Source organism: Impatiens glandulifera, chromosome 2, assembly GCF_907164915.1.
Source record: "Impatiens glandulifera chromosome 2, dImpGla2.1, whole genome shotgun sequence".
NCBI lineage: Eukaryota > Viridiplantae > Streptophyta > Magnoliopsida > Ericales > Balsaminaceae > Impatiens > Impatiens glandulifera.
Genome location: NC_061863.1, coordinates 31,036,822 through 31,061,896, shown reverse-complemented (window position 1 = coordinate 31,061,896; position 25,075 = coordinate 31,036,822). Strand labels below are relative to the sequence as shown.

The window sequence follows — 25,075 nt, the reverse complement described above, 5'->3', positions numbered from 1 at the left end:
AATGATTTATTTATAAAATTTATTTTCTTTAATTAATAGTCCAAGGGTTCTAAATAAGGATAAGTTTAGATTATGTAAATACTTGTAAAAAATTATTTAGAAGTGCATACTTACGATTGCAGTTATAAAAGATTGAGTACAACTGTACAAGACTTATGATTGGAGAACACTCCTACGATCTTAAGGAAGTTTTCCAAAACTCTAGATAAAAATTTAGATCACCAGAACAATTTCTTAAAAAAAAATAGTCGTCGTAGCTCCTTTTGACCATTTCTTTTATTTATCTTCACCAAATTAATACACAAAAATATTTTTAATTTTTAATTAATTATTTTTATTAGGGTTTAATTATTACAATAATTAATTATAATTTGTCACTAAGTTTTAATTTTTCTTTTATTAATATTTTTATTATATTATTACTTAAATTGAAATTATCTCATTTATAAATTTATAAATTGTAATTATGTAAAAGTAATTAAATTTTCATACAATTTTGTTTATTATAAAGATGAAACTATAATTTCAATTCAATTTATATACATCTAAACATTATCTTATTCATTTTTCACTTTTGAAAATTCAGAAAGATTTCAAGATGTGTTATATTATTTTTTAGGGAATATAATAACATTTAAATTGATTACTCACATACTTAATTCTAATAAATGATAGACAATTTTATCTATATTATAGGTGAAAACGAAAATAAGGTTTATCACACCATATCGTCGTCAATATCAATAAAATTTATAAAAAAAATAAATAAATATAAGGGTGTATTAAGAGGCTCTAGCTGCCATTATTAGATCTAATTCATAGTTTTCTAATTCATTGAGAACCTCTATAAATCATGTCTATAATTTTTCATATCTACAAAAAAATACTATAATTTAAGTAATCATAAAAAAACTCTAAGAGAATTCTCAAAAACAATAAAATAATTTTTTTTGGTCTAATATTAATGAAATATATATTTTAAATAGAAAAATGGCATGGTCATGCATATACCTAAAAAAAAATTAAAGAGGTTTACCTCACTAATCGTTTGAAAACCTTTGTATTTATAAAAAAATAAAAAATAATAATTATTATTTTTATTCATTTTTCTAATTTAAGAGGTTAGTACTACTCAAAATCTCGGATAAGGATCCTCACCAAAATTGTCACTTTAAATTATCCTAGTGGGTTATACTATACTCACAAAAAAAAATTTATTATGAAGTATTTTTTTGATTTTATAAAAAAACTCAATAAATTTTCAAAATAACCCAATACAACAAATAGGCTCACTTCATTTTCTATGGATTTAATAATCATCAGAGTGTTGATGTGAATCTTACATGGCTTATAGCTAGTACAAGCCTTATTGGGATCTTTGGTCTAATTGTTTTTGTTTAGATCAAAATTGAAACATAGTTTTCTTAGCATTGTTCACTCCATTGTAGAAAACTCTTCAACTTTCTTTATTTATTATGCTAGGATATATCACTAATGAAATAGGATAAGTAATTTCAAAAATATTTTGATACCATTAATTAAAATGAAAACATAATAACGATAGAAGAAATTAAAGTTTATCCCATCATATCAGTATCACTAAGCAAAAGAAAACTAATAATTTATTAAGAGGTGATAGTTAGAATTGATTATATTTGACTTATAATTCTTTAACTCAGCCAAAACCTCCTCTTGTGATCTGTAAATCATGTCTATAATTTTTCATATCTACAAAAACAACAACATTTACCAATTACTCACTTAATCATCTAACCATATTAATTGGTCATAACAATAAAAATTACTAAACAAAACAATTATTACCTGTAGAGTACCACCTCCACCTATACTATCTGCATCATTCGACACACTAACTATTGTTCAAGGATCAAAAGAACTCCAATGAAAATCCAGAACTTTGTCTCTGAATTGATATATCCAAAATAAATAAATAGAAAAAGAAAGAAAGAATAACAATAATAAGTTTCTTACCTATGACCACAATGATGGAAGAACAATCATGGTGAATAATCTTATGATCCACCAAGTTTTTGCATTCCACCCATCTGCAACATGAATGAAATATAAATACATGTTTTTGACATGAATTTTAAATCAAAAAAATTTCATCATATATTAGTTAGGTTTCAAACCTTTTCATGATCTCATAAGTTCAAAGTTTCATCTTCCATCTTCCGATGAACTACTAATGCCTTGTTTTGACACCACTGAAAAAAATCAGCATTTGTTGTTTCTATATTATTTCCCTTCATAAAATGATTTAGAAAACAGTAGTCATAAAAATTTTCAAACATGTACACACAGAACAAAAGTATTGTGTCCCTCAAATACACGATGAATATGTAATCCAGAAGTAAGATTTCTACGATCATACATCATTACTGTATTATCAGCTGATCTGTTGATTAATACCAAATTCAATTTAGAATAAAAAAATATGAAAATAATAATAAAAACATATTTATATGCTTAATTACCTAGTCAGAATAAGGTTAAGATCATGTGAATTCCAATCAACACAATGAAAGTCAGCATCATGAGCTTTCTCAACCTGAAAAAGAGACAAATAATCAAGTTTTAATAATAAAAAATAACATTTTAAGCTTCATGAAGTAATTTAAAGGAATGTAGGTACCTTGATATTTGTATTTGAGCATGTCCTTACATCCCAAAGTATGAGATAAGAATCATCACCCACACTACAGAACTCTTATCCACTTTAGTACATACAAAAAAAAGTATTTACTTAAAAAATATCATAAACTGCAAATAGAATGCAATATCAAGCATAAAGATCAATTATCCTTTCAACAGAACTCCCACCAGCTTTGGAGTTTCTTATGGTTCTACCATCACCAGATGGTGTATCTAAGGCCAAACTAGAGATATGATCTTCAATATTCCATAAAACCATCAACTTGTCCTTACCTAATATAAAAAACATTGTATTTATTAAATATAAGAAAAAAATTTTGTACCGAAAACTTTTCAAAAGTTCAAAAGGTTCAGTTTGCCCATGGCAAGAGCAAATTCTACATTTTCTTTATGCCCAATAAGTACCTGCATGTTAGGTAATGATTCTTTTATGCATTAGAACTTTATTATAAACTACAACTCAAAATAAATAGCATTAAAAGATGTTTCTTGACATATGAAACATTTAAGTAAAAATCTTTAAATTTAAGTGTATAAAATATAACTATAAATATTTGAAGAAATGATTGTATCATGAAAACATTTTATTGTGCAACGTCACTTACCAAATCTTGACATGAATTTCGGGCTCCATACACAGCTTATCGATTAGGCTGACTCTCAACATTCTAAATTAGAACCTGAACAGGAACAAAATATTTTAGATTAAGATAGAAAAAACTCAGTGGATCTTAATTTTTCCAATATATTTGGGATCTATAAGAAAGTAACAAGATGCATACATTTGAACCTTCAGTGTGAGTTACCACAATATTGTTATTTTGAGAAATTTCTCTAATTCGATTCACTTGATCCCATATTCAATCAAGATTTGTGTTTAAAGAAGGAAGATCAAATGATATAGAATATTATGGATCATAGCAATCTGGAATCTTTAAAACACAAATATACACTATTGATCATATTTATAGAACAAACTATAAAATTGAAAAGCAATAATGTCAATCTAGAATAATGAATGCATAGTGCAGATAAGGCTAACAAAATCTCAAGAACATCGAACCTCTAAATAATAATTTCAAATTAACATGTTTAATTTTAGAAACATCCCTATATTCTAATTATGAAAAGATATAAAACAACTAAAATAATTCAATACCTCTCCAGGGTGAATCATTATTTTGAATTTCTTCACAAAGGGAGAACAAGAATGCATGCAGCCAAAGCATACATTATTCCATTGGTAGAAAATTGAAAAAGAGAGTGAATTATTGTTTTTACAATGTCAGGATTGATAAACTTACAAGCGTGGTATGTTTACCTGAAGCAACCCTATGTTTTAGGGTATCACAATTTGCGATAACAAGTGTGTTTGGCACACTACCATCAGTCTAGCAAACGAAACATAAACACACAGCAAAAATATCATAACTAGCTAGGAACCAATTTTCTAAAACAACAACATAGATATAAGATTAATAATGTGGAAATATGACAAGCAGATGCTTCCTGACTTAGCAAGAAGATATATATAGTGATAAATATCAATTACTACTTCCTAGAGTTCAATTCAAATGGATAGACATAATATGAAGAGAGTTGAGAAGCCAAAGTTCCAATAAATTTAATTATCAATAATGCTATAATTTAATGTGTAAAAAGTTATCCTCTATATATAATATAGATTTCTTTCTTTTAAAAAGTCAAATTTATATTTATATAAATTTGTGAAAGCAAAGTGTGTTCAAATTATAGAAAATTTGTAGAGGAATAAAATTTGATCATCTTTTTATATCGTTTATATCATAATAAAAGGATGATCTTAAATTTGATTTCATAATCGCCAAAGACCAACTATGTAAATATCAATAACAGTTCTTATGATAACAATTATGTATTTTTACTTTCTGTAAAAGGTAAAAAAAATCAATAGAAAATGCGTGGTTTAAGTAATACACAAAACTTACAAGTAAATATGGAAAGTTATTAAAAAAATTTTAACTCTATTAATTAGAATTTTATTCATAAAATTTCTAAATAAGATATTTCGAATTATCAAAATAAATTGTTATCTTGGCCTTCTAATGTAGGCAAGATTTTTTGGACTCGTATTTTGGTTATCCCTTTTTAAAAAGGTCACTAAGACTCAAACCCATGACCCTATATAAATGAGATTTGTGCTTTATCACCGAGTTATATGAATCTTCAAATAAGTCTTTTTCTTAAATAAAGTAATAAACATTTGTGTTCACGACCCTTAATCATCTTCGCAATAAGTGAGAACAAGATAGAAATAAGAGACTTAAGATATCAATAATTCAATTATATAACGATTAACCAACTTTATCTTAATTTTTTTTACTTATTTTCTTTTTCCTTTGATTCTCTTTTGCTCGTAAATTTTGATTGCGCTTCACATTCACGTCTCTTTGAAATAAAAGTTAATATGTTTTCCAAAAACTATGCCACATTTTGTTTTAGTTTCTTGCCTCATACATCTAGTCCTTACTCCATAGTATTCTCATTTATCAATTGAATATAACACATTTTTTAGCTAACTTTTAATCAAAACAAACTGGATAGTCGGGTCAAACATTTATTGGATCTTTATTGTATGATTTGGAAATAATGCAATATAAAGCATGACATTTAAAAGAATTTTTTTTTGAAAATAAGAGGATCTCTGTGCATGTTTTTCTCATTAAAAAATGAAGGGTTTGTCATAGATGGGACTACTATGATTTCTTAGGAATCTAACACATTTTTCTTTGTTAGTCTTTCTATTTATTTACATTTCTCTAAAATTGATCGCCCCTCGCGTTTAGAAATTTATTTAATTAAATAATTTTAATACAACATGACCTTTAATAAGATGGAACACTAATTATTATAGGTTAGATTTTATTTAACTGATTTATGTATATGTTTTTTTGGAATTTATCGCCATGTTAGTCATAGATGGTGGAAAACATCATTTTGACCATTAAACCCAAAATTTCCCAATTAATATTGAGATATGACCATTTGATGGTTGAGGAAACATTGAAGTAGAGTCAAAATATTAATGCAAGGGTGTAGTGAAACATATTAGTGTTAATTGTCTTCTAGTTGCTATCGCAAAGGAAACATGTGTTTATCAATGTGAAACACATCGTTTTGAGTTTATATTGATATTCGTACTTAAAAAAATAATAACTCTTAAGGGTCTTGGCATTCCAAACTCCTTTTTAAGGAAGAGTGATAAATAAAACTATTACAAAAATAGAGTTGTTTTTGAAGAAGTAGTCATCATGTGAACCGAAATTAATTGCTACTTAAAGATAGTGCATTGATAAGCTCAAAGAGAGACTAGATTTCCTCGTCAAACAAAACACAATGAGAGAATTTAACATTTAATCTCATAAATAACATCTTTAGTTTGCTTACTAATTCTAATGTGGAAACCATTAATTGTTGGAATGTCAACAAACAAAAAAAAGGCTCATTATAAGTCTGGTAACATTCTTGATTAGCATTTGATCAATTGTGGACAATCTAATAATCATCCATACATAGTCTAGACTTCCACTGCTTCAATGAACATCTAAGATTAATGGTGTCTATTGTTGATCAAATGGTGAAGACTTTGTTAGAAAGAAGATGAATTTATAAATTAATTTTTACTGGTTATATTCCATAATGTATTCTCTTCTATCTAAAAAAAATTAAAGAAATGAATTTCATGATTAAAATTAATTTTAGTGTTCTCCTAGTTCCTACATTCAATTCAAATTTTTTGAATATATATTTTTTTGACCATTCGAAAATCAAATCAAATTCGAATTCAATTCAAAAATTTATAAGTTAAATTATTTTTAAATAAAATTTAATGTTACCTCTGAGTTTAACCTTCAATAAAAAAAATTAAAAAAAAGTAGGGATAAGTATTAAAAAAATTAGAATAAAAATAAAGATGAACATGAGAGAGATGTTGGCAGCCAAAGGAATTATTTGATTAGGGTTAAAATATTATAGAAATAACAATAAACTAAGAAGATTTACACACCGATAAAAATATAAACAAAATAAATTACTAAAAAAAATTATAATAATATGTATTTAAGTGTTTAAGATTCTTAATAAATCATTAATAATATTTTAAAATAAAAAATAGAACATTCTCATTTTACCCACCTCAATTTCATCGCAAATTTTAACCAATATAATTCGCATACAACCATACATTCTTTATCCTTAATTCGGCTAACCATTCATCTCATTCCACATTTATCCATCACAATAATCGATATCTCATATGTGACCTTACATTTTCACTTCGGTCAAATCAATCATCTCCAACATCACCAATCTCTTATACTTTTCACTTTGGTCACCAATCCCAACATACATCTTATCTTATGATCCATTTTCTCACATATTTTACAATATACAACCTAAATTTTTTATCCTCACTTCGAATAACTAATCATCTAATTCCACATTTATCCACACTCTAATCAACCTCTAATATTGTGTGACCTTACACATTTTCATTTTAGTCAAACCAACCATCTCCAACGTTAAAAATCTCTTTTACTCTCACTTTGACTCATCAATCCCCCAATCGACCTCCCATAGCGTGACCTTTATTACTTCGATTAACTAAATAATCTCATTCCACATTTTTATCCCACTAATCTCAATCAACCTCTCATCTCGAGATTTTACTTTAATTTCGGTTAAACAATCCATCTCCTCACATATTTTACATAAACAATCCGACATACTTATCCTTACTTCGACTAACTAGAGCTCATCTCATTTCACATTTATCCACCCTAATCGGACATTTTATATTGTGACCTTAAACTTTAACTTTGGTACATTGTCAATCTCTTTTATCCTCACTTTGGCCCACTAATCCCCAATCGACCTATCATTCACCTACTTTTCCTTGCTGCCACTTCATATGGTGGGATTTAGAAATGTCGGAGATTTTAGTGCCATCTTGTAGATCTCAATGACGCGGTGGCATCTGGAACAACACATATTGCTGCCAATTCCCTTCGTTATCGCTTCCTACTTACCTACGCTTACCACTCACCCACGCTAGGTAGTTCTAAGACTAAGATTGAAAGTCGCTCTTCTGATTCATCTTGTCTTTCAAGGAGAGGAGTTGTTGGAGCTACTATAAGTTTGTGAAGAGTTGCGAAGAGTAACTAAACTAAAGAGTTTTTTTATGTACATACTCACTTCGACTAACCAAACATCTCATTCCATATTTTTATCCACCTTAATTGACCCAGTCGACCTCTCATCGTGTGACATACTCACTTCGACTAACTAACCATCTTATTCCATATTTTTATCCACCTCAATTGACATCTAATCTTGTGACCTTATATTTTCACTTCGGTCAAATAAATAAACAAAAAACCATCTCAGTCAACCTCTAATTTTGTGAATGTCATTTACCCACCCACCAATTTCATCGCAAATTTGAACTAATATCATTCGTATCCAACCATCTTCTAACTTTGATAAACCAACATTTTTATTTCACATATTAACTATCAATGTTTTTTTAATAGTTTAAAAATTGTGTCTATTAGAATTTAAACCATGGTCTCCATTATCTAACAATAACACTTCAACCACTAAACCATTTAAGATTGTTAATTGATATTTATAATTTTGTGTATGCAAATAAAATTTATATGACTAACAATTAAAAAAATTACTTATATATATTTAAATTAAATTTTTATTTTTCAAATTTATTAATTTTTTTCACTAAGATTTATTATATATATATATATATATATATATATATATATATATATATATATATATATAAATAATTTATTATTATACTATCTGATTTAAATAAATTTTAAATCATTAATTTTATATATTTAAATTTATTATTAAAATAAAAATAAAAAATATATATTAATTTCTTTCCTAATTAACTAAACTCTCTTTTTTAAAGTTTATATATATATATATATATATATATATATATATATATATATATATATATATATATATATATATATATATATAGTCATGACCCATAAGAAAATAAACCAAAATATTATTCAAATATAAATATTTTAAATAAAAACAATATTTGAATTGGTTTAATTTTTAAAATTAAATAAATTCAAATTTAATGTCTATTTATATTTTTAAATTCATTTAGGATATAAAATTTGAAAAATATTAAAGTTTATTTTTAACCAACATTTATTTATTTTTTTATTTCAGTATTTTTAATTAATAATATTATATATATATATATATATATATATATATATATATATATATATATATATTGATAATTTTTCTTAAATTTTTTTTTTCAATTCTAAAATATTATTTGAAGTATATAATGTGTTATTTTGTTTTTTATAATAATAATAAAAACAATCAATCTTTTTAAAAACATAACATATTTAGTTAAATATATTTTTAATTTCTTTTCTAATTTTTTAAAATATACATATATAGAAACATTATAAATTAAAATAACAAATATTTATTATATTTTTGTATATATATAATTAATAATTTTAATACTAAAAATATAGATTATTAAAATTCTTGCATCCATATATATCATCTAAATTATTTTCAATAATACATTATTAACCCTAACTATTGTCAATTTCCGACATATTTAAGCATTCGACTATACCTTTTGGCTTTTTCTCACCCTCAATTGAAGATTTTGTGATCTTCAAGGGTGCATTCTTAAACATTCTATTACACATTTCAGAATGATATTAAGCTATGAATCACCCTCATTAACGAACCCTTAGGTTTTCTCTCAAATGTTTGTTGCGATCATTCAAATACACTTTTCAGCTTGAACTTATGCTCTAAATCACCCTCTGTGGACGTACCCTTAGATTTTCTTACCAAATTTTTGCTTTACTCAAGCCGACATTCTTGCTTCCGCTTCATCTACAAATATTCGCGCACCCATATATAATAATTACTTTTAGAGGATTTGAACCATAGTCTTAAGTATGAAATGTTAACACTTTAACCGCTAGACCACTTATGATTGTTGAAATAATTTTATAATTTTGTGTATAAGACACATTGAGTACATATTTTAAAATTATTTTAATTTTTGTTGTTTTTGAATTTATTTTTCTTTTCATGTTTTCCGTGTGCATCCCAACATTTCCAACATTCGATACGTATAGTATTTTTAATTTTATTTTTAATCGTTTCAAGTTTATGGGTGGATCAATCCACGATTTAACCCAAGTATCCATTTATTCTCACATGTATAAATAAATTAACCACAACTCTCGACCCGACAAATTCAAATTAAACATTGGACATATGGAACACATTGTGAACTGTATCCAAATTTGGAGGAAGAGCTGGTCTATAAGACACATCTCCAAACTCTTCAAGGATTTCAAAGGGACCAATGTATCTAGGATTTAACTTTCATTTCTTCGCAAATCTAATGATTCCTTTACAGGGACAAAACCTTGAGGAAATCGTGGTCAACTCTATCAAATTTCAGTTCACGCCTCTTCTTGTCTGCATAACTCTTTTATCGACTTTGGACTGTTAATAACATTTCCCTGATCTTGCTGACAAGGGCCACTACATGAGTCATTACTTCTGGCTCAATGACATCATGCTCACCAAATTCATCCCAATGCAAGGGAGTCCTACATTTCCTTCCATACAAAGATTCAAAGGATGCCATACCAAATTGAAGACTGGAAACTGTTTTTGTAAGCATATATATATATATATATATTATATTGTTATAAATGTCGCGCGTTCATCAAAATTATTGTAAAATTTAAAATATAAAGTCTTATTAGCTTAGTTGGTTAAAATGTTGTATTTGTTTTATTATGTTATATGTTCGAACCATACATATCGCTTTTTTAATTTTATTTTTAACCGTTCAAGTTTTTGGGTGGTTTAACCCACAATCCGACCCAAATATCCATTTACTATCACATATATATTCAAATTAACCAGAACTCTCGACGCGGAAAATTCAAATTAAACATTATTATATATATATATATATATATATATATATATGAATGAATGAAAGGGTTTTTTTAAAGAGTAAAAGTAGGGCTTTCTCTTCTTCAACTTACAATTAAATGTCTGATGCATCCTGCACACTTCCGTTGATGTGACAAAGGAATCTTTTTTTACTCAATCAGTTTAATATGAAGATAAAAAATTTACATAAATCATTTTAAATTTTATTTTTAACCGTTTTAAGTTTATAAGAGGGTCAACTCATAATCCGACCCAAGTATCCATTTATTCTCACATATATATCCAAATTAACCACAGTTCTCGACTCGGCAATCCAGACACTTTGAAATTAATCATTATTATATATATATATATATATTTATATATTAGTTATTTAAAAAGTTTGTAAGTATGAAAATTTGACTTACAATATTTTTAAATGATATTATTATTGTAAATAATATTAAAATAATATTTTAAATTTTTATATTCAAAATAACTCAATGAATGAATTAAATCCTAATTAAGGATTAATTATTGTGATAATTAAACTCTAATTAGAAAAATTATTCAAAATTCCAAAAATAATTTGAGGATAAATATATTTATTTATTTTACCCAAATTTGACCAAATAAAAGGTTACAAATATTTAATTGTGATTTAATCATGAATTATGTTTAGTTTGTGACTTAAACCAATTAAATAAAATACCCCAAAATTTCCAAAAATACCAAAAAAATAAAATATGATCATAATTTTTATTATGATTCCAAAATTATTTTTTGTAAAATTTTTAGTGAAGAAAAATGAATTTAAAAGGAATTAAGAATCGATTTTAATAAACCTTTTAAATAAAAATAAAATCGGATAATCCTGTGTAGTTGGATTTTTTTAAAACCTTGCAGCAGGATTATGGATCATCAGATGAGCGTCCAAATCTCATCCAATTGCTCAGAACACATAAGACCCCCGCTACAACGGATCAAGCATGCAACCGGCCACACCCGATCAACTAATGTGATAGACTAACCTCGTTAATCAACCAAGCTGACCACGGACGAAACTCCAACAAACCCAGCGTTCCATCACTCGAAATGACATTGTTTCCTTCATTGTCTTCGTTGAACTCGCGACCTCTTCGGAATCGCGACTCGTCGCCGTGCGATCTTCCAGAAGCTCTAGCATCCTCACATGCGATCAAATCTATTGATTTTTCGGTCACATGCTCCTCTTATCGACACATACGTTTCGCACTTATCCTATAGCCTTATCCTGCCTTAGATAAGGCTGTTAGTGAACTGGATAAAGCATAAGGGATATTCGTCCGAGGGTAATTTCGACCTGAATTACCTCTTCTCAACCAACCTTCCCCTACTATAAATATTCCTCAATGGTCTGTAGACTAAATCATCGAAGACCAAAACAAATCACAACCTAAATCAATATTTTGAAGATCAACCAAGAACTGGTTTTTGTCAAAACCTTCTCCGGCCACCACAACATCGATCTAGGCTTTTGGATTGCCTCTAACACCTCCTAGGAGTATTCTCCAAGTGTTGGTATAAATTAAGAAGTTTTATATTTCATTTTTTATTTTATAATTTGAATTTCTTCAAATTTTCCTACTTTGATCTATTAGATCTTGTTTTTAAGCTTGATTATGGAATTTATTTGTTTAGAATAATTCTATATATCATATGTGAACTTTCTGTTGAAAGAAATCAAATCAAATCGTTATAATTCAAAATTTTCATAAATTTGAGCTTTAAACTGGATTTTTTAAAAATTATGTATTTTTGGATTTAATCGGGATTTTTTGATCCAAATAGGTACTATACATGTATGTTTGTTGATATATTATGTTGATTTCCAAGCAACTGTAATCACGTTTAATCATGTTTAATTAAACAAAAATTCTGAAAAATAAAGCTCAAAATTAGGATTTTTAAAATTATGTGTTCTTAGTTATAATCCAGATTTTTTTGATCAAATTAGTTGTTATACATATTTTTTTAACAAGTTAGGATGAACTCCAAGTAATTGTTTCATCGATTTGATCATGTTTGATGAAATTGTGTTTTTAAAATTTTTTGGATTTTGATTAAATCTTCCAAACATGTTTTAATATTTGAATGATTCTTTTATTTTGGTTAAGTTTAACTATATTCATCATTTCAAATTCAATAGAACAAAAATCAGACTTTGAAATGTCCTAATTTAAAAAATCAAAAAATTTGACCTAGAAATGGTATTTTGAAATTGATATTTGTAAAGATCTTGAAATAATGATTTATGTTAGGGTTTTTGTTCTTCATGATCATATGAGCTAACTATAGCTTACAAATCATGATTTCATGATCTGAATCAAAACTTATAGCTTTATGAAATTTTGACCAAATCAAGATTACCCCAGTCCTACATCCGAACGAGGATTTTAGCCAGCCACCGAGGAGTCTGACCGGTGTTCTTCAAGTCCAACCGAGGACCGGGACTAGTATTTTTTTAGCTATGATAGAGGATTAGAACCATTGTTCTTCAAGAAGGACCTAGCCCCGCGACTGATGGTTTTAGCCTAGGATCGTGGAGCTCTACAGAGTTTTTTGACTTAGGACCGAGTCCTCTCCTTAGCCTAGGACCGATTTTTATAACCTAGGACCAAGCACTATTTTAACCTAGGACCGAGAGCCTTTAGTCTAGGACCGATGATTATGACCAAGCCTCGTAAACCTAAGACCTGTAAAACCAGCCATAACCCTAGACCTAGGACCGATAGATACCTAACCCTAGGACCGAGTACCTAGACTAGTAGACTTGAACTGGCACCGAGCATACCAAGTCTAAGTTCGAGTCACTTGAGTTTGGGACCGAGCCTCTAGAGTTCTTCGATCCCTTGACCCATATGACCGAGCCTTAGTCTAGACCACCCCGGTCTTGACCGAGCCTAGATTGGCCAAATCGAATCCAGACCCTAGAACTCTGGTCTTAAGGCCTATTTGGTTCCACTTTTCAAAATCCAAAATTAATTTTATAATTTTGGAACCCGAACCCATTTTTAAATAATCTCGAAATGTTAGAAAATAATAATTTTTATATTTTCGGGATGTTTCTTAAACCAATATTTTGGATAAGGCCCGTTTAGAATTTATTTTTAAATTCTAACATTTTCTCGGATATTTTCAGGATTTGTTAAATCTAAATACCAACGCAACATGTACAAACCCATTTTAAATAATTTTTACAATTATTTATAGCCCATCCTTATTTAGGACCCTTAGACTACTAGTTAAAGGTAATAAATTTTATAATTGGATATATAAAAGCCAGATTTTTTTTAGAAGAATTTTTGAAAACTGTCCTTAGGAGGGCGCACAGGACATAGCGCGAAAGCCCTTTCCCGAGCCTAAATACACCACAAACTACCCTTTTTTCGAAACTCTAGTATACATACGTTTATACACATACCATTTTATTGATTTTTATAAAATTTATAAGCGACACTGAATTTCAAATAAATATTTTTTTTAATTAGTTATGCTTAATTCATTTAAATCGGGTTCTGGTCAATTCTTATTTAGCCTCTCAGATTATTTAAATTTGAACAAAGGATTAATTATTTTTACACAATTAATTTATTACCGTTCCAAGTATTTTCAAAATCTTTTAAAAACTAAATGTTTAATTTTAAAAGATGTCTGTCACACAAACTAATGTTGAAACGAATTGAACCTCGAGCCATCCCACAATATGATATCTGCCTCCTATATTGCCACATGTCCGCCTCACGAGATGACGCGTGCTAAGCTATGTGGAACCAAGGGAGATACCCTAGCCGTTTTCCCTAGGGATTATAACTCTCTTGGGAACCTGCTGGGGACACCTTGTTATTTTGAAAAAAATTAATTAAACAAAATCTGGCTATTAATAAATTTTTATTTATAACATTCCACTCTCACAATAGTCCACCTCAAGGGGTCTATAACTTAACAGGTACTTAGGTTTTACCCTATACTTAGGTTTTACCCTAATAATTTCTTAGAACAGGTATGTAACCCTAAATTACGTGAAGGAGTACCAGATCTGAATTATGTACTTCTAAAAATTACATTTAGATCGATCATAGCGGTCTGTAATAGAAAGATGTTGCGTGAGGAGTGGATCCCCCATGTCAGCTTTGATACATCCTTCAGGTTGCGACCTTAGAGATAGTGAGGAGAGATTCCAACCCAAACCTCGAAAAAAACCTTAGCACACAAAACCTAATTACTTTACCCAACCGTTGTTTGACATGCCCTAAACAACAAGGCCTCGACAAGTCAACCCAATATGTGCTTATTTGTTATACATTCGTACATCTATAATAGATATACTAAATATCTCTAAGCATATTTGCTTTTATCAAAATCAAATGACATGTTTTTAAGAATTGATTATACATCGCAGAATGGCCTTGTTAGAAAACGATGATCTATTCAAGTGGGCTATTGGGTCACATTATTTTGACTAAGTGTCAAATTATTTTGACTATTGAAATTTTGATGATGAGTGTGTATAAAACTTAATTTAAGCCGTCTAATCGTTTTTGGTAGAGGTGTATCGAAAACATGGTATATTAGACTAAGTCTTAATGAGGTTCATTAGACTGATTGACCATTAGATTCACTGAGTTAGACGTGCAGTCTAACAGACGTACTTGGACGTGCAGTTTAACACGCGTAGTTAGACGTGCAGTCTAATAGATGCAATTAGACGTGCAGTCTAACGGATACGTAGTTAGACGTGCAGTCTAACAAGCGTAGTTAGACGTGCAGTCTAATGGATACATAGTTAGACGTGCAGTCTAACAGATACGTAGTTAGATGTGTAGTCTAACAGATGTAGTTAGACGTGCAATCTAACAGGCGTAGTTAGACGTGCAGTCTAACAGATACGTAGTTAGACGTGCAGTCTAACAGATACGTAGTTAGACGTGCATTCTAACAAATACGTTGTTAGACGTGTAGTCTAACAGACGTAGTTAGACGTGTAGTCTAACAGGCGTAGTTAGACGTATAGTCTAACAGATACGTAGTTAGACGTGTAGTCTAACAGATACATAGTTAGACGTGCAGTGTAACAGATATATAGTTGATGTGTAGTCTAATAGATACGTAGTTAGACGTGCAGTCTAACAGGCGTAGTTAGTAGTGTAGTCTAATAGATACGTAGTTAGACGTGTAGTCTAACGGATACGTAGTTAGATGTACAATCTAACTCCTTCAGATTAGTCTGAAGGGATGCGTAGTTATACGTGCAGTCTAACGTATGAAAGTTAGACGTGTAGTCTAACTCTTTCAGATTAGTCTAAAGGGATGCGTAGTTAGACGTGCAGTCTAACGTATGAAAGTTAGACGTGCAGTCTAACTCCTTCAGATTAGTCTGAAGGGAACGGTAATTAGACGTGTCGTCTAATCTTATTAGACCAGGTGGTCTAATGGATCCAGCTATTAGACGAGGTCGTCTAATTGAAATACGTCTAATGACATGCTTAAAGCAGTTGCTTGAATCTAGCATACGTCTACCCACGATTAAATAGCTGTACGTTACTCCTACTCCATTTTCCCATGAAGATCAGTACGACAACAAGTTGCAACCAATTGATTAATTCCACGTAAGCAAATATTCTTCCCACTTTTTGTTTTTGTAGAAATATCCTAGAAGAATATTTGGCGCACTACCAGATTGGTATGGCCACGATCCTGGTGCTTAAAGTCTTCTGTGTACTATGCAGGCATTCCAATGGAAGCTCGCCACAAGTCACTATGGAAGATTCGACCGTTGGTACCTGCTCCCCATTTAAAGATCTTCAAGGAGCACGGATGAATCATCGATCTATCGATACACAAATTAATCAATCTACGCATACAAACTAATATACGAAAGAGCTGCTTTCTTGCTTTACTATGTGTTTATCAAGAGGGAGAGTTAGAATCAAAGCATTGTTTTAGTTGAGTGATATACTTCATCATATTGTAAGTTGAACAGAGTCTGTTCAGTTCAACAGAAACTCTGTTCAACAGTGAGCTATTCGTGCAACTGTATTTGATTCTCAGAAACTTATAGTGAATCCTTCCGGTGGTTGGAAGAAGGAGTGACGTAGAAAAGTTTGCTTTGAACATCCATAAACAAACTATTGTGTCTTCTTCATTTTGTAATCTTCTCATTCTTAGTTTTTAGCTTCAAATCTAAGCAAATGTTTCTGCACTTGAATCGTTCAAGAGTTTGCTAGGGTTTGTGCAGAATAGAAAGTGATTTAAATCCTTAACAGGATTTATATCAAATTGTTTTTCTTAAGCCGTCATCAATAGCCAAACCCCGTCTCTATCGATTACGCCGATCCTATCAATTGGTATCAGAGCTCTGTTTCTATTCTCAAGCCTTCACTAAGAATGTCGACCATAACCAAAGATGCCAGTGCTACCGTTATTCCCACATTCTCTAGAGAAAACTATATCGTGTGGAAGAAGAGAGTTCGTGTTCATCTCTCTTCTCTCTATGAAAACCATTGGAGTGTCATCACAGATGGTCCTATCAAGATCGATAAGGAGAAATCCGAATGGACCAGCGAAGACAAGAGGAAGAACAACCTCAACAACATGGCGTTAGATGTTCTGTAAAGATCTCTTGATGACAACATGTTCAACTACATCATCGAGTGTGATACTGCTAAGGAGATTTGGGACAGACTCAGTCAACTGTGTGAGGGCAATGAGAAAACCAAGTAGAACAAGATTATGGTTGCCACTCAACAGTTCGACAGTTTCAAAATGCGTCTCGGAGAAACGATGAACGAGTTCGACACAAGGTTCAACTAGATTGTCTCCACTCTATATATCCTTGGAAAGACCTATAACAATAGGGAGCTTGCTATTAAGGTCATGCGTGCTCTTCCGAGGGAATGGGACATAAAGACGATGGTTATGAGAGAATCCAAAGACCTCAACAAGATATCGTTCTTCGATTTGTTCGCTGATTTCAAGACCTACGAGTTCGAGTTGAACTCTAGGATTGAAGAAGATCAATCCACATCCATTATCATTGCCAAAGCGTTGGTGACTTCTGAAGAGCCACCTACTGCTCCTGATATGAAGATAGCTGCCCAACAGCTCAACAGCGATGCTATGTCTCTCTTCGTGAAGAAGTTTGGCGACTTCATGAAGAAGAGCAACTCTAACTCAAGCTCTTCAAATTCTAATGATAATAAGAAATCCAAAGCTAATGTTAAGTGTTATAACTATGGTATTTTAGGTCATTACCAATTGGAATTCCTGATGCCGAAGCATGAAGAGAAGAAAAATGACAATGAAAAAGAGCTGAAGGCTCTTATGGTAGGTGACGGGAAGAACAGACGAAACCACCGTGATTCCCACTTCTCATCCAACGATAATGATGAAGATGAGGTGGCGTGCTTCATGGCAAGAGAAGAAGAAAAAGAAACTCAGGAAACTGAGGTGATGCAGGAGAGCTACATGAAGGAAGCATGGAGGATACTCTTCTAAGTATATATTTTAGAAGATCAACAATGGCTTTCGCCATTCCAGAGGACTAAGTGTTTTTATGTGTTAAAAATATTTTTTGTAATAAGGACCTCAAAACATTTATTTATTCATTTTGTACATGCACAAAATGAGAGGGAAAATTTATTTTGAAAATAAAGATACACTCTTTGCATCTAAGGGAAAAAGCGTGTACTTAGACGTATTTTTGCTCACACTCTTTGCATCTAAGTCTGTGTGTCTTGGTTAAAACCCTACGCGGTTAGACGTATACGTCTAATAGATGTTAGACGTTCTTACGTCAAGAGCAATTGGATGCTCACGTCTAACCAAACACACGTCTAATACGTGATGTTGATGCGTAATTAGTCTTCGACATCTAATAGACGTTAGACGTTTTTAAGACACGTGATTAGACGCTTGCGTCTAATAGACACATGCGTCTAATTGACGTTTAGATTTCATACATGGGTGTAAGTAAGAAAAACGTCTAACTACGTGTGTACTAGACCAATCAAGGACAACTGTCCCACGTCAGGCGATATCTAATTTCCCGCTCAAACAGAAACATAGTCATCTCCGAATAACATGAAGACACATGTCTTCCAAGTTAAGAGACAATGACTAATATACCCTCAAAATAATGATGACTACTTGGAAAGGACATCTAATATTAATTGATGGGCCATACCCCTAGGAAGTATGACGATTATACTATACGACTCTTGGGAGTTTATATAAGGACTCTTTGCATGAGATTACAAGCTTTTTCTCACTCAAGTTTTCTAAGAACCCTAGATTTCTTCGAGTTTCTCTCTCAAAAACCCTCGTTTATCTTGTGTCTGTCCGCATTCTGTTGAATATGGGAAACAAGAGAATCACACTTGGTCATTGTACTCTACAAGTTGATTTTCTCTGCGTCTACACATTTGATCAGCTAGATGTGGTCGAAATGTTCATAACCCTTGAATATTCCGGTCTCAGAAAGTACCTTGACGGGCCGTTCATCTTCCATGAAAATGAAGTTAGAGTGTTTTTCAAGTCGGCGACGATGGTCGACGACTCCATTATGGGAATTGTGAACAACACCGATATCTCTTTTAACGAATCTCTTTATGCGGAGTTCTTCGAACTTCCATCGGAGGGGCACACATTCAACTTGAATCTGCCTTCGGAAGTCACGACAGAGATGAAGAAGGTTTTCTCCGCCGAAGGCTCGGAGATTCAATTAAACGGGAGTAAGAAGGCTCTCAAACCATAGTTTATTTTGCTGAATGAAGTTGTGGCTAAAGCGCTTCAGGGGAAGGCAGGGTTCTTCCATTTATATAATCAAGATCATTTTGACTACATGACGACTATTTCAAAAGGGATTCAGGTCAACTAGGCCACAACTTTGTACCAGAATCTTTGTTTTGCAATCAATCGGAAGAACAAGGAAAGTGTAAACTTTGCCGCTCAACTAAATCGCTTGTTAGAACATTTGGGGGTCCCCGTGGGGGAATTAGAGCCAATCAACTCGACTAGGGTGTTCACTATCTTCACTATTTCCAACACTCTTGTCAGAATGAAGAACATTAAAGAATCGCTCTCAGGAGCATCAAGCCAACAGACACGATGAAGGTCTGTTACCCGTTCCAGACATCCAGCGGCTTCTGTCTTGTCTACAGGAGTCAAACGATCTAAAACTGTCAAAGAATCTGAGGCAAGTTCTACCAGCCTTAAGAGTTCTTCGAAGAACGATTCTGGAATAGTTGATTCCAGAGTCAGGCAAGGTCCAGTCGAACTTGCTGCCACCCCCATGTCTCCCCTGTCTCCAGCTATGAGTCAGTTGCGAAAGCCATCCAAATCTTCTATTTCCAGAGGAGAAAAATCAAAGGCGCCCCGAGCGTCTAAATAGGTGAAAGCGTCATCGAAAGTAACCCCTCCCCAATCTCAGGCCGAAGTGCCTAAATTTAATGTTCATGTGTTGGAACAAGAAGAATCTGTTTTTATTCCTGTTGAGGAATCTGCTGTCGGGCCAACTGTTGAGCTAGTTGGTCCAAACACTAACAATTTTGACAGGGTTCCGTCTCTTGTCCGTCAACCAAATCTTGTAGCCGCTGGTGCTACAGAGTCTGCTGAACTAGAGTAAGGTGTTGTTCTTATCCTTACTGCTGGTGGTGAATCTGAGAAGGCTATTTCTATGTTCGTCGAAATGCCTCATGTTCCAAATCCTGTCCCAACGAAGTCATTAGTGACTGGTAAGATTGTTCCAGCCGAACCCACGTCGGGACTCTTTGTCAAACCCCTTACTGCCTACGAAATCATGCGTTCCACAAGACAAGCTGCTAGAATCACAATTGGGGAACCAAGACCCATTCCAAAGCCTATTGAGGTGATTGGAAAATGGAAGGATGTTGTAATCGATCATAATGAGAATGTTTCTGAAGCTACCTGCATCGTTAATCTCATGATGGATCAGGCCAACAATTTTGCTGCTGAAAAGATCGAGATTTTTGACACTTGGGTTTTAAATAGAATGTCTATCAAGTACACTTAGGTCATCAAGGGCAGTGGAATCATCAGTCAATGGTTAAAGCTCACAAGCAATGAGAAGAGAGTCTTGAAATGGGTCAAGACATCAGAGGTGTATGAAGCTCTTAAGAGAAAAGAGCTAATTGAAGCAAATCTGAGAGGAAAAGCTCTCTTCCCAATTCTGCAGGTCAGAAGAGCAAATTTTAACCCTCTTGAGAAGAGTGCTAAGGCTGAAGAAAAAGCTCTGAAAAGGTTGAACGAGATTATGGAGGATTACATTTCTATTGTTACCAAATCTGTTCATGGAGCAAATTGCTCAGGGGCCAGTCTATTTGGAAGTTCTTCAGATGAAGATGATCTCATGGATCTGTCCGATGATCGTAATGTTGATGAAGTTGAGCAAGCTGCTGCTCTTCTTATTGAAATGGGAAGTTTTCCAGTAGAGGAAAAACGTCTTATGGTTAAACCCCGTATTGAGCAATCTATGGAACCCATTCAAGAAAACCCGATAATCGAAGAAGAAGAAATCGTTAAAGAACTCGATCAAGCTGTTATTAATCAGGAAAAGGAAGTTTTGGAGTCCCATGTTCTTGAAGAAGAGGTATCTCCAAAAAAAGAGGCTGAAGTTAGTCGGCCTGATATTGCTAGATTTAAGGGGAACCCTTAAAAGACAAGGAATCAGAGAAGAGTTCCTCATCTGAGAGGGAACAAGCCAAAAATGTTGGATCTTCCAAGCCTCTACCATTTCCTAGTATCATTGTTGCAAATATTCATGATAATATTCTCAACCCTATCACGATTCAGGAAAATTGTCTGAAATAGTTCACAAGGTTTGCGAAGATGTTTTGGACGAAGAAGAAGAAAAATATGAAAGTGAGTAAGAGAAGGATGGACCCTAACAGTCCATGCAAGTTCATACCCACATCAGTCCTATTCAAACCACTCTAGCAGATTCTCAAAAGATTTTATCGAACGAGGGATCATCTATTGACGGTACGAGGCTTATGAAGTCCATGACAGCATTGATGGCAACTATTCAGAAGAATATGGCTGTAATGGAATCAAATATGATGAAAATCATGAAGACTCGGACATCAAACAAGGAGGAATTCACTGATCTTCTTAAGACTCAAAATGAGATGGAGCAGACGCTGAAGAAGAACACGTATGAAGTTCATATCGTCAACAAGTCTTACTCCAAATTTGAGAAGGATTTCTTCAAAAGGCAATCCAAGTTGTTTGACTACAATAGAGAAAACAATGTCGAAATGCATAATGAAGTTATGGATGTGATGAGTCTACTTCGAGATTAGTTGGTTGAGGTTTTAGGTAACATGAGCCGAGCTAACGCTGAAAGATTAGAAATGGCTGATAGTTTTGCAAGGAAGATTAAGGAAGAAGAAGATTCAAAGGATGTTGCCGAGAAAGAGAAGAATCTTATCACTCAAGGTGAGGATAATAGTGGAAGAAGAGGTGGTGGTGTTTCAATAGGAACCAGGTCCAAGCGAAAGCCAACCGGTGACGACAACGACAGACCAATCAAAAGAGGCGGAGGTCGCAGCGGGGATCGCGGTGGCAGAAGCACTAGCGGTGATCGCGGTGGTAGAAGCTCTGGTGGCGATCGTGGTGGCCGAAGTGGTGGAACTGGTCGTGGTGGCCGTTCTCTTCCTTTTTTTCGCAACCTGCTGACTGGTGAAGAAATGAGCGGTGAAGGATTCAACTACCCAATCGACCCACTCATAAAAAGAGAAGAACTATAATCTCCTCTCTCTTCTTCAATTAGTTTATGAACTCTACTCTTTGAATTATGTTTCTGAATACTGGTTTTGGAAAGTGTTTTTGTAAGATGGGTGAACAAGTTTAACTCTTTCATTATATGATGGATGCTTATTTTGTTACTTATGCAAAGTTTTAACATCATCATCAAAAAGGGGAAATTGTTGGGACAAATTATTTTAACTAAGTGTCAAAGTATTTTGACTATTGGAATTTTGATGATGAGTGTGTATAAAACTTAATTTAAGCTGTCTAATCGTTCTTTGTGCAGGTTTATCGAAAACATGTTATATTAGACAAAGTCTTAAATGAGGTTCATTAAATTGATTGGCCATTATATTCATTGAGTTAGACATGCAGTCTAACAGACGTAGATAGACGTGTAGTCTAACAAGCGTAGTTAGAGGTGCAGTCTAATAGACGTAATTCAACGTGCAGTCTAACGGATACGTAGTTAGACGTGTAATCTAACAAGCGTAGTTAGACGTACAGTCTAACAGATACATAGTTAGAAGTGCGGTCTAACATATACATAGTTAGACGTGCAGTCTAACAGACGTAGTTAGACATGCAGTCTAACAGGCGTAGTTAGACGTGTAGTCTAACAGATACGTAGTTAGACGTGGATTCTAACATATATGTAGTTAGATGTGCAGTCTAACCGATACGTAGTTAGACGTGCAGTCTAACAGATGTAGTTAGACGTGAAGTCTAACAAGCGTAGTTAGATGTGTAGTCTAACGGATACGTAGTTAGACGTACAGTCTAACAAATACGTAGTTAGATGTGTAGTCTAACGAATACGTAGTTAGATATGCAGTCTAACAAATATGTGGTTAGACGTACAATCTAACAGGCATAGTTAAACGTGCAGTCTAACGGATATATAGTTAGACGTGTAGTCTAATAGATACGTAGTTAGACGTGCATTCTAACAGACGTATTTAGATGTGCAGTCTAATAGGCGTAGTTAGACGTGAAGTCTAACGGATACATAGTTAGACATGCAGTCTAACGGATATATAGTTAGACGTGCAGTCTAACTCCTTCAGATTAGTCTGAAGGGATGTGTAGTTAGACGTGCAGTCTTACTCCTTCAGATTAGTCTGAAGGGAACGGTAATTAGACGTGTCGTCTAATCCCATTAAACCAGGTGGTCTAATGGATTTTTCAATTAGACGTGGGCGCCTAATTTCATTAGACGAGGTCATCTAATTGAAATACGTCTAATGCCATGCTTAAAGTAGTTGCTTAAAACTAGCATACGTCTACCCACGATCAACTAGATGTACGCTACTCCTGCTCCACTTTTTAGTGAAGATCAGTACGACGGCAAGTTGCAACCAATTGATTAATGCCACATAAGCAAATATTCTTCCCATTTATTGTTTTTGCAGGAATATCATAGAAGAAAATTTGACACACTACCAGATTGGTACGACCACGATTTTGGTGCTCAGAGTCTGTTGTGTACTATGAAGGCGTTCCATTGGAAGCTCTCCACGTGTCATTATGGAAGATTCGACTGTTGGTACCTACTCCCTATTTAAACATCTTCAAGGACCACGGATGAATCATCGATCTATCTATGTACAAATTAATCAATCTTCGTATACAAACTGATATACGAAAGAGCTGTTTTTTTGCTTTACTGTGTGTTTAACAAGAGAGTTAGAATCAAAGCATTGTTTTAGCTGAGTTCTGGGAACATAATTAACAATAAATTATTTAGTGAGCGATTCTTCATCCACCGATCCAGAAAATGCTCAAGTTTTCCATTCTCATATGAGGCCGGAAAGTTTAGTGGCAAGAGGTCGTCATGAAGTAATTCGTCATGCTCAAACATGAGCCGATCGTTCGTTAATATACTTCATCATATTGTAAGTTGAACAGAGTCTGTTCTGTTCAACAGTGAATTATTCGTGCAACTATATTTGATTCTTAAAACTTATAGTGAATCTTTCCGGTGGATGGAAGAAGGGTGACGTAGGAGAGTTTGCTCCGAACATCCATAAACAAACTATTGTGTCTTCTTCATTCTGTCATCTTCTCATTCTTAGTTCTTAACTTCAAATCTAAGCAAACATTTCTGCACTTGAATCGTTCAAGAGTTTGCAAGGGTTTGTGCAGAATAGAAAGTGATTTAAATCCTTAACAGGATTTCTATCAAACCATTTTTCTTAAGCCGTCATCAATAGCCAGACCCCGTCTCTATCTATTACGCTGATCCTATCAATGGGCCCAGTACTTCCACGACTTTGAGTGGTATTATGACGCCTATGGGCTCAACTCTTCTCTCAACTACACTCATTTTTGGCTCCATCATAACTTCATAATGGAAATGTAGTGCAAATGGGATCTAGTGCACTACGCCTTCATGTTGTGGATCGTTAGATTTTCCCAACCATCGAGGAATTCAGATCCATTATGATGATTAAATTAAAAAACCTTATAATGCTCAAACCCTTCACAGAATCTATGTGTCACACCCTAAAATTCATTTTCTAACTAAACATCTTCGGTCCTGACCGAGACTTAGGACCAAGGACATTCAAGCCCAGGA

The 25,075-nt window shown here is 32.7% G+C and overlaps 1 protein-coding gene and 1 pseudogene across 1 annotated transcript; one reads left to right on the top strand and one right to left on the bottom strand.

The window, feature by feature from the left end:
* Nucleotides 1-2,307: 2,307 nt before the first annotated feature.
* LOC124924565 lies at nucleotides 2,308-11,875 on the bottom strand (annotated as a pseudogene).
* A 10,195-nt stretch (nucleotides 11,876-22,070) lies between these two features.
* Nucleotides 22,071-22,496, top strand: LOC124924564 (nucleolin 1-like). Its single transcript, XM_047464584.1, has one exon. The coding sequence runs from the start codon at nucleotides 22,071-22,073 to the stop codon at nucleotides 22,494-22,496; it is 426 nt and encodes a 141-aa protein (XP_047320540.1).
* Nucleotides 22,497-25,075: the final 2,579 nt, after the last annotated feature.

Bases quoted from the DNA above. Each gene is read 5' to 3' on its own strand.
- LOC124924564 (XM_047464584.1), top strand. From the start codon at position 22,071: ATGAGCCGAGCTAACGCTGAAAGATTAGAAATGGCTGATAGTTTTGCA.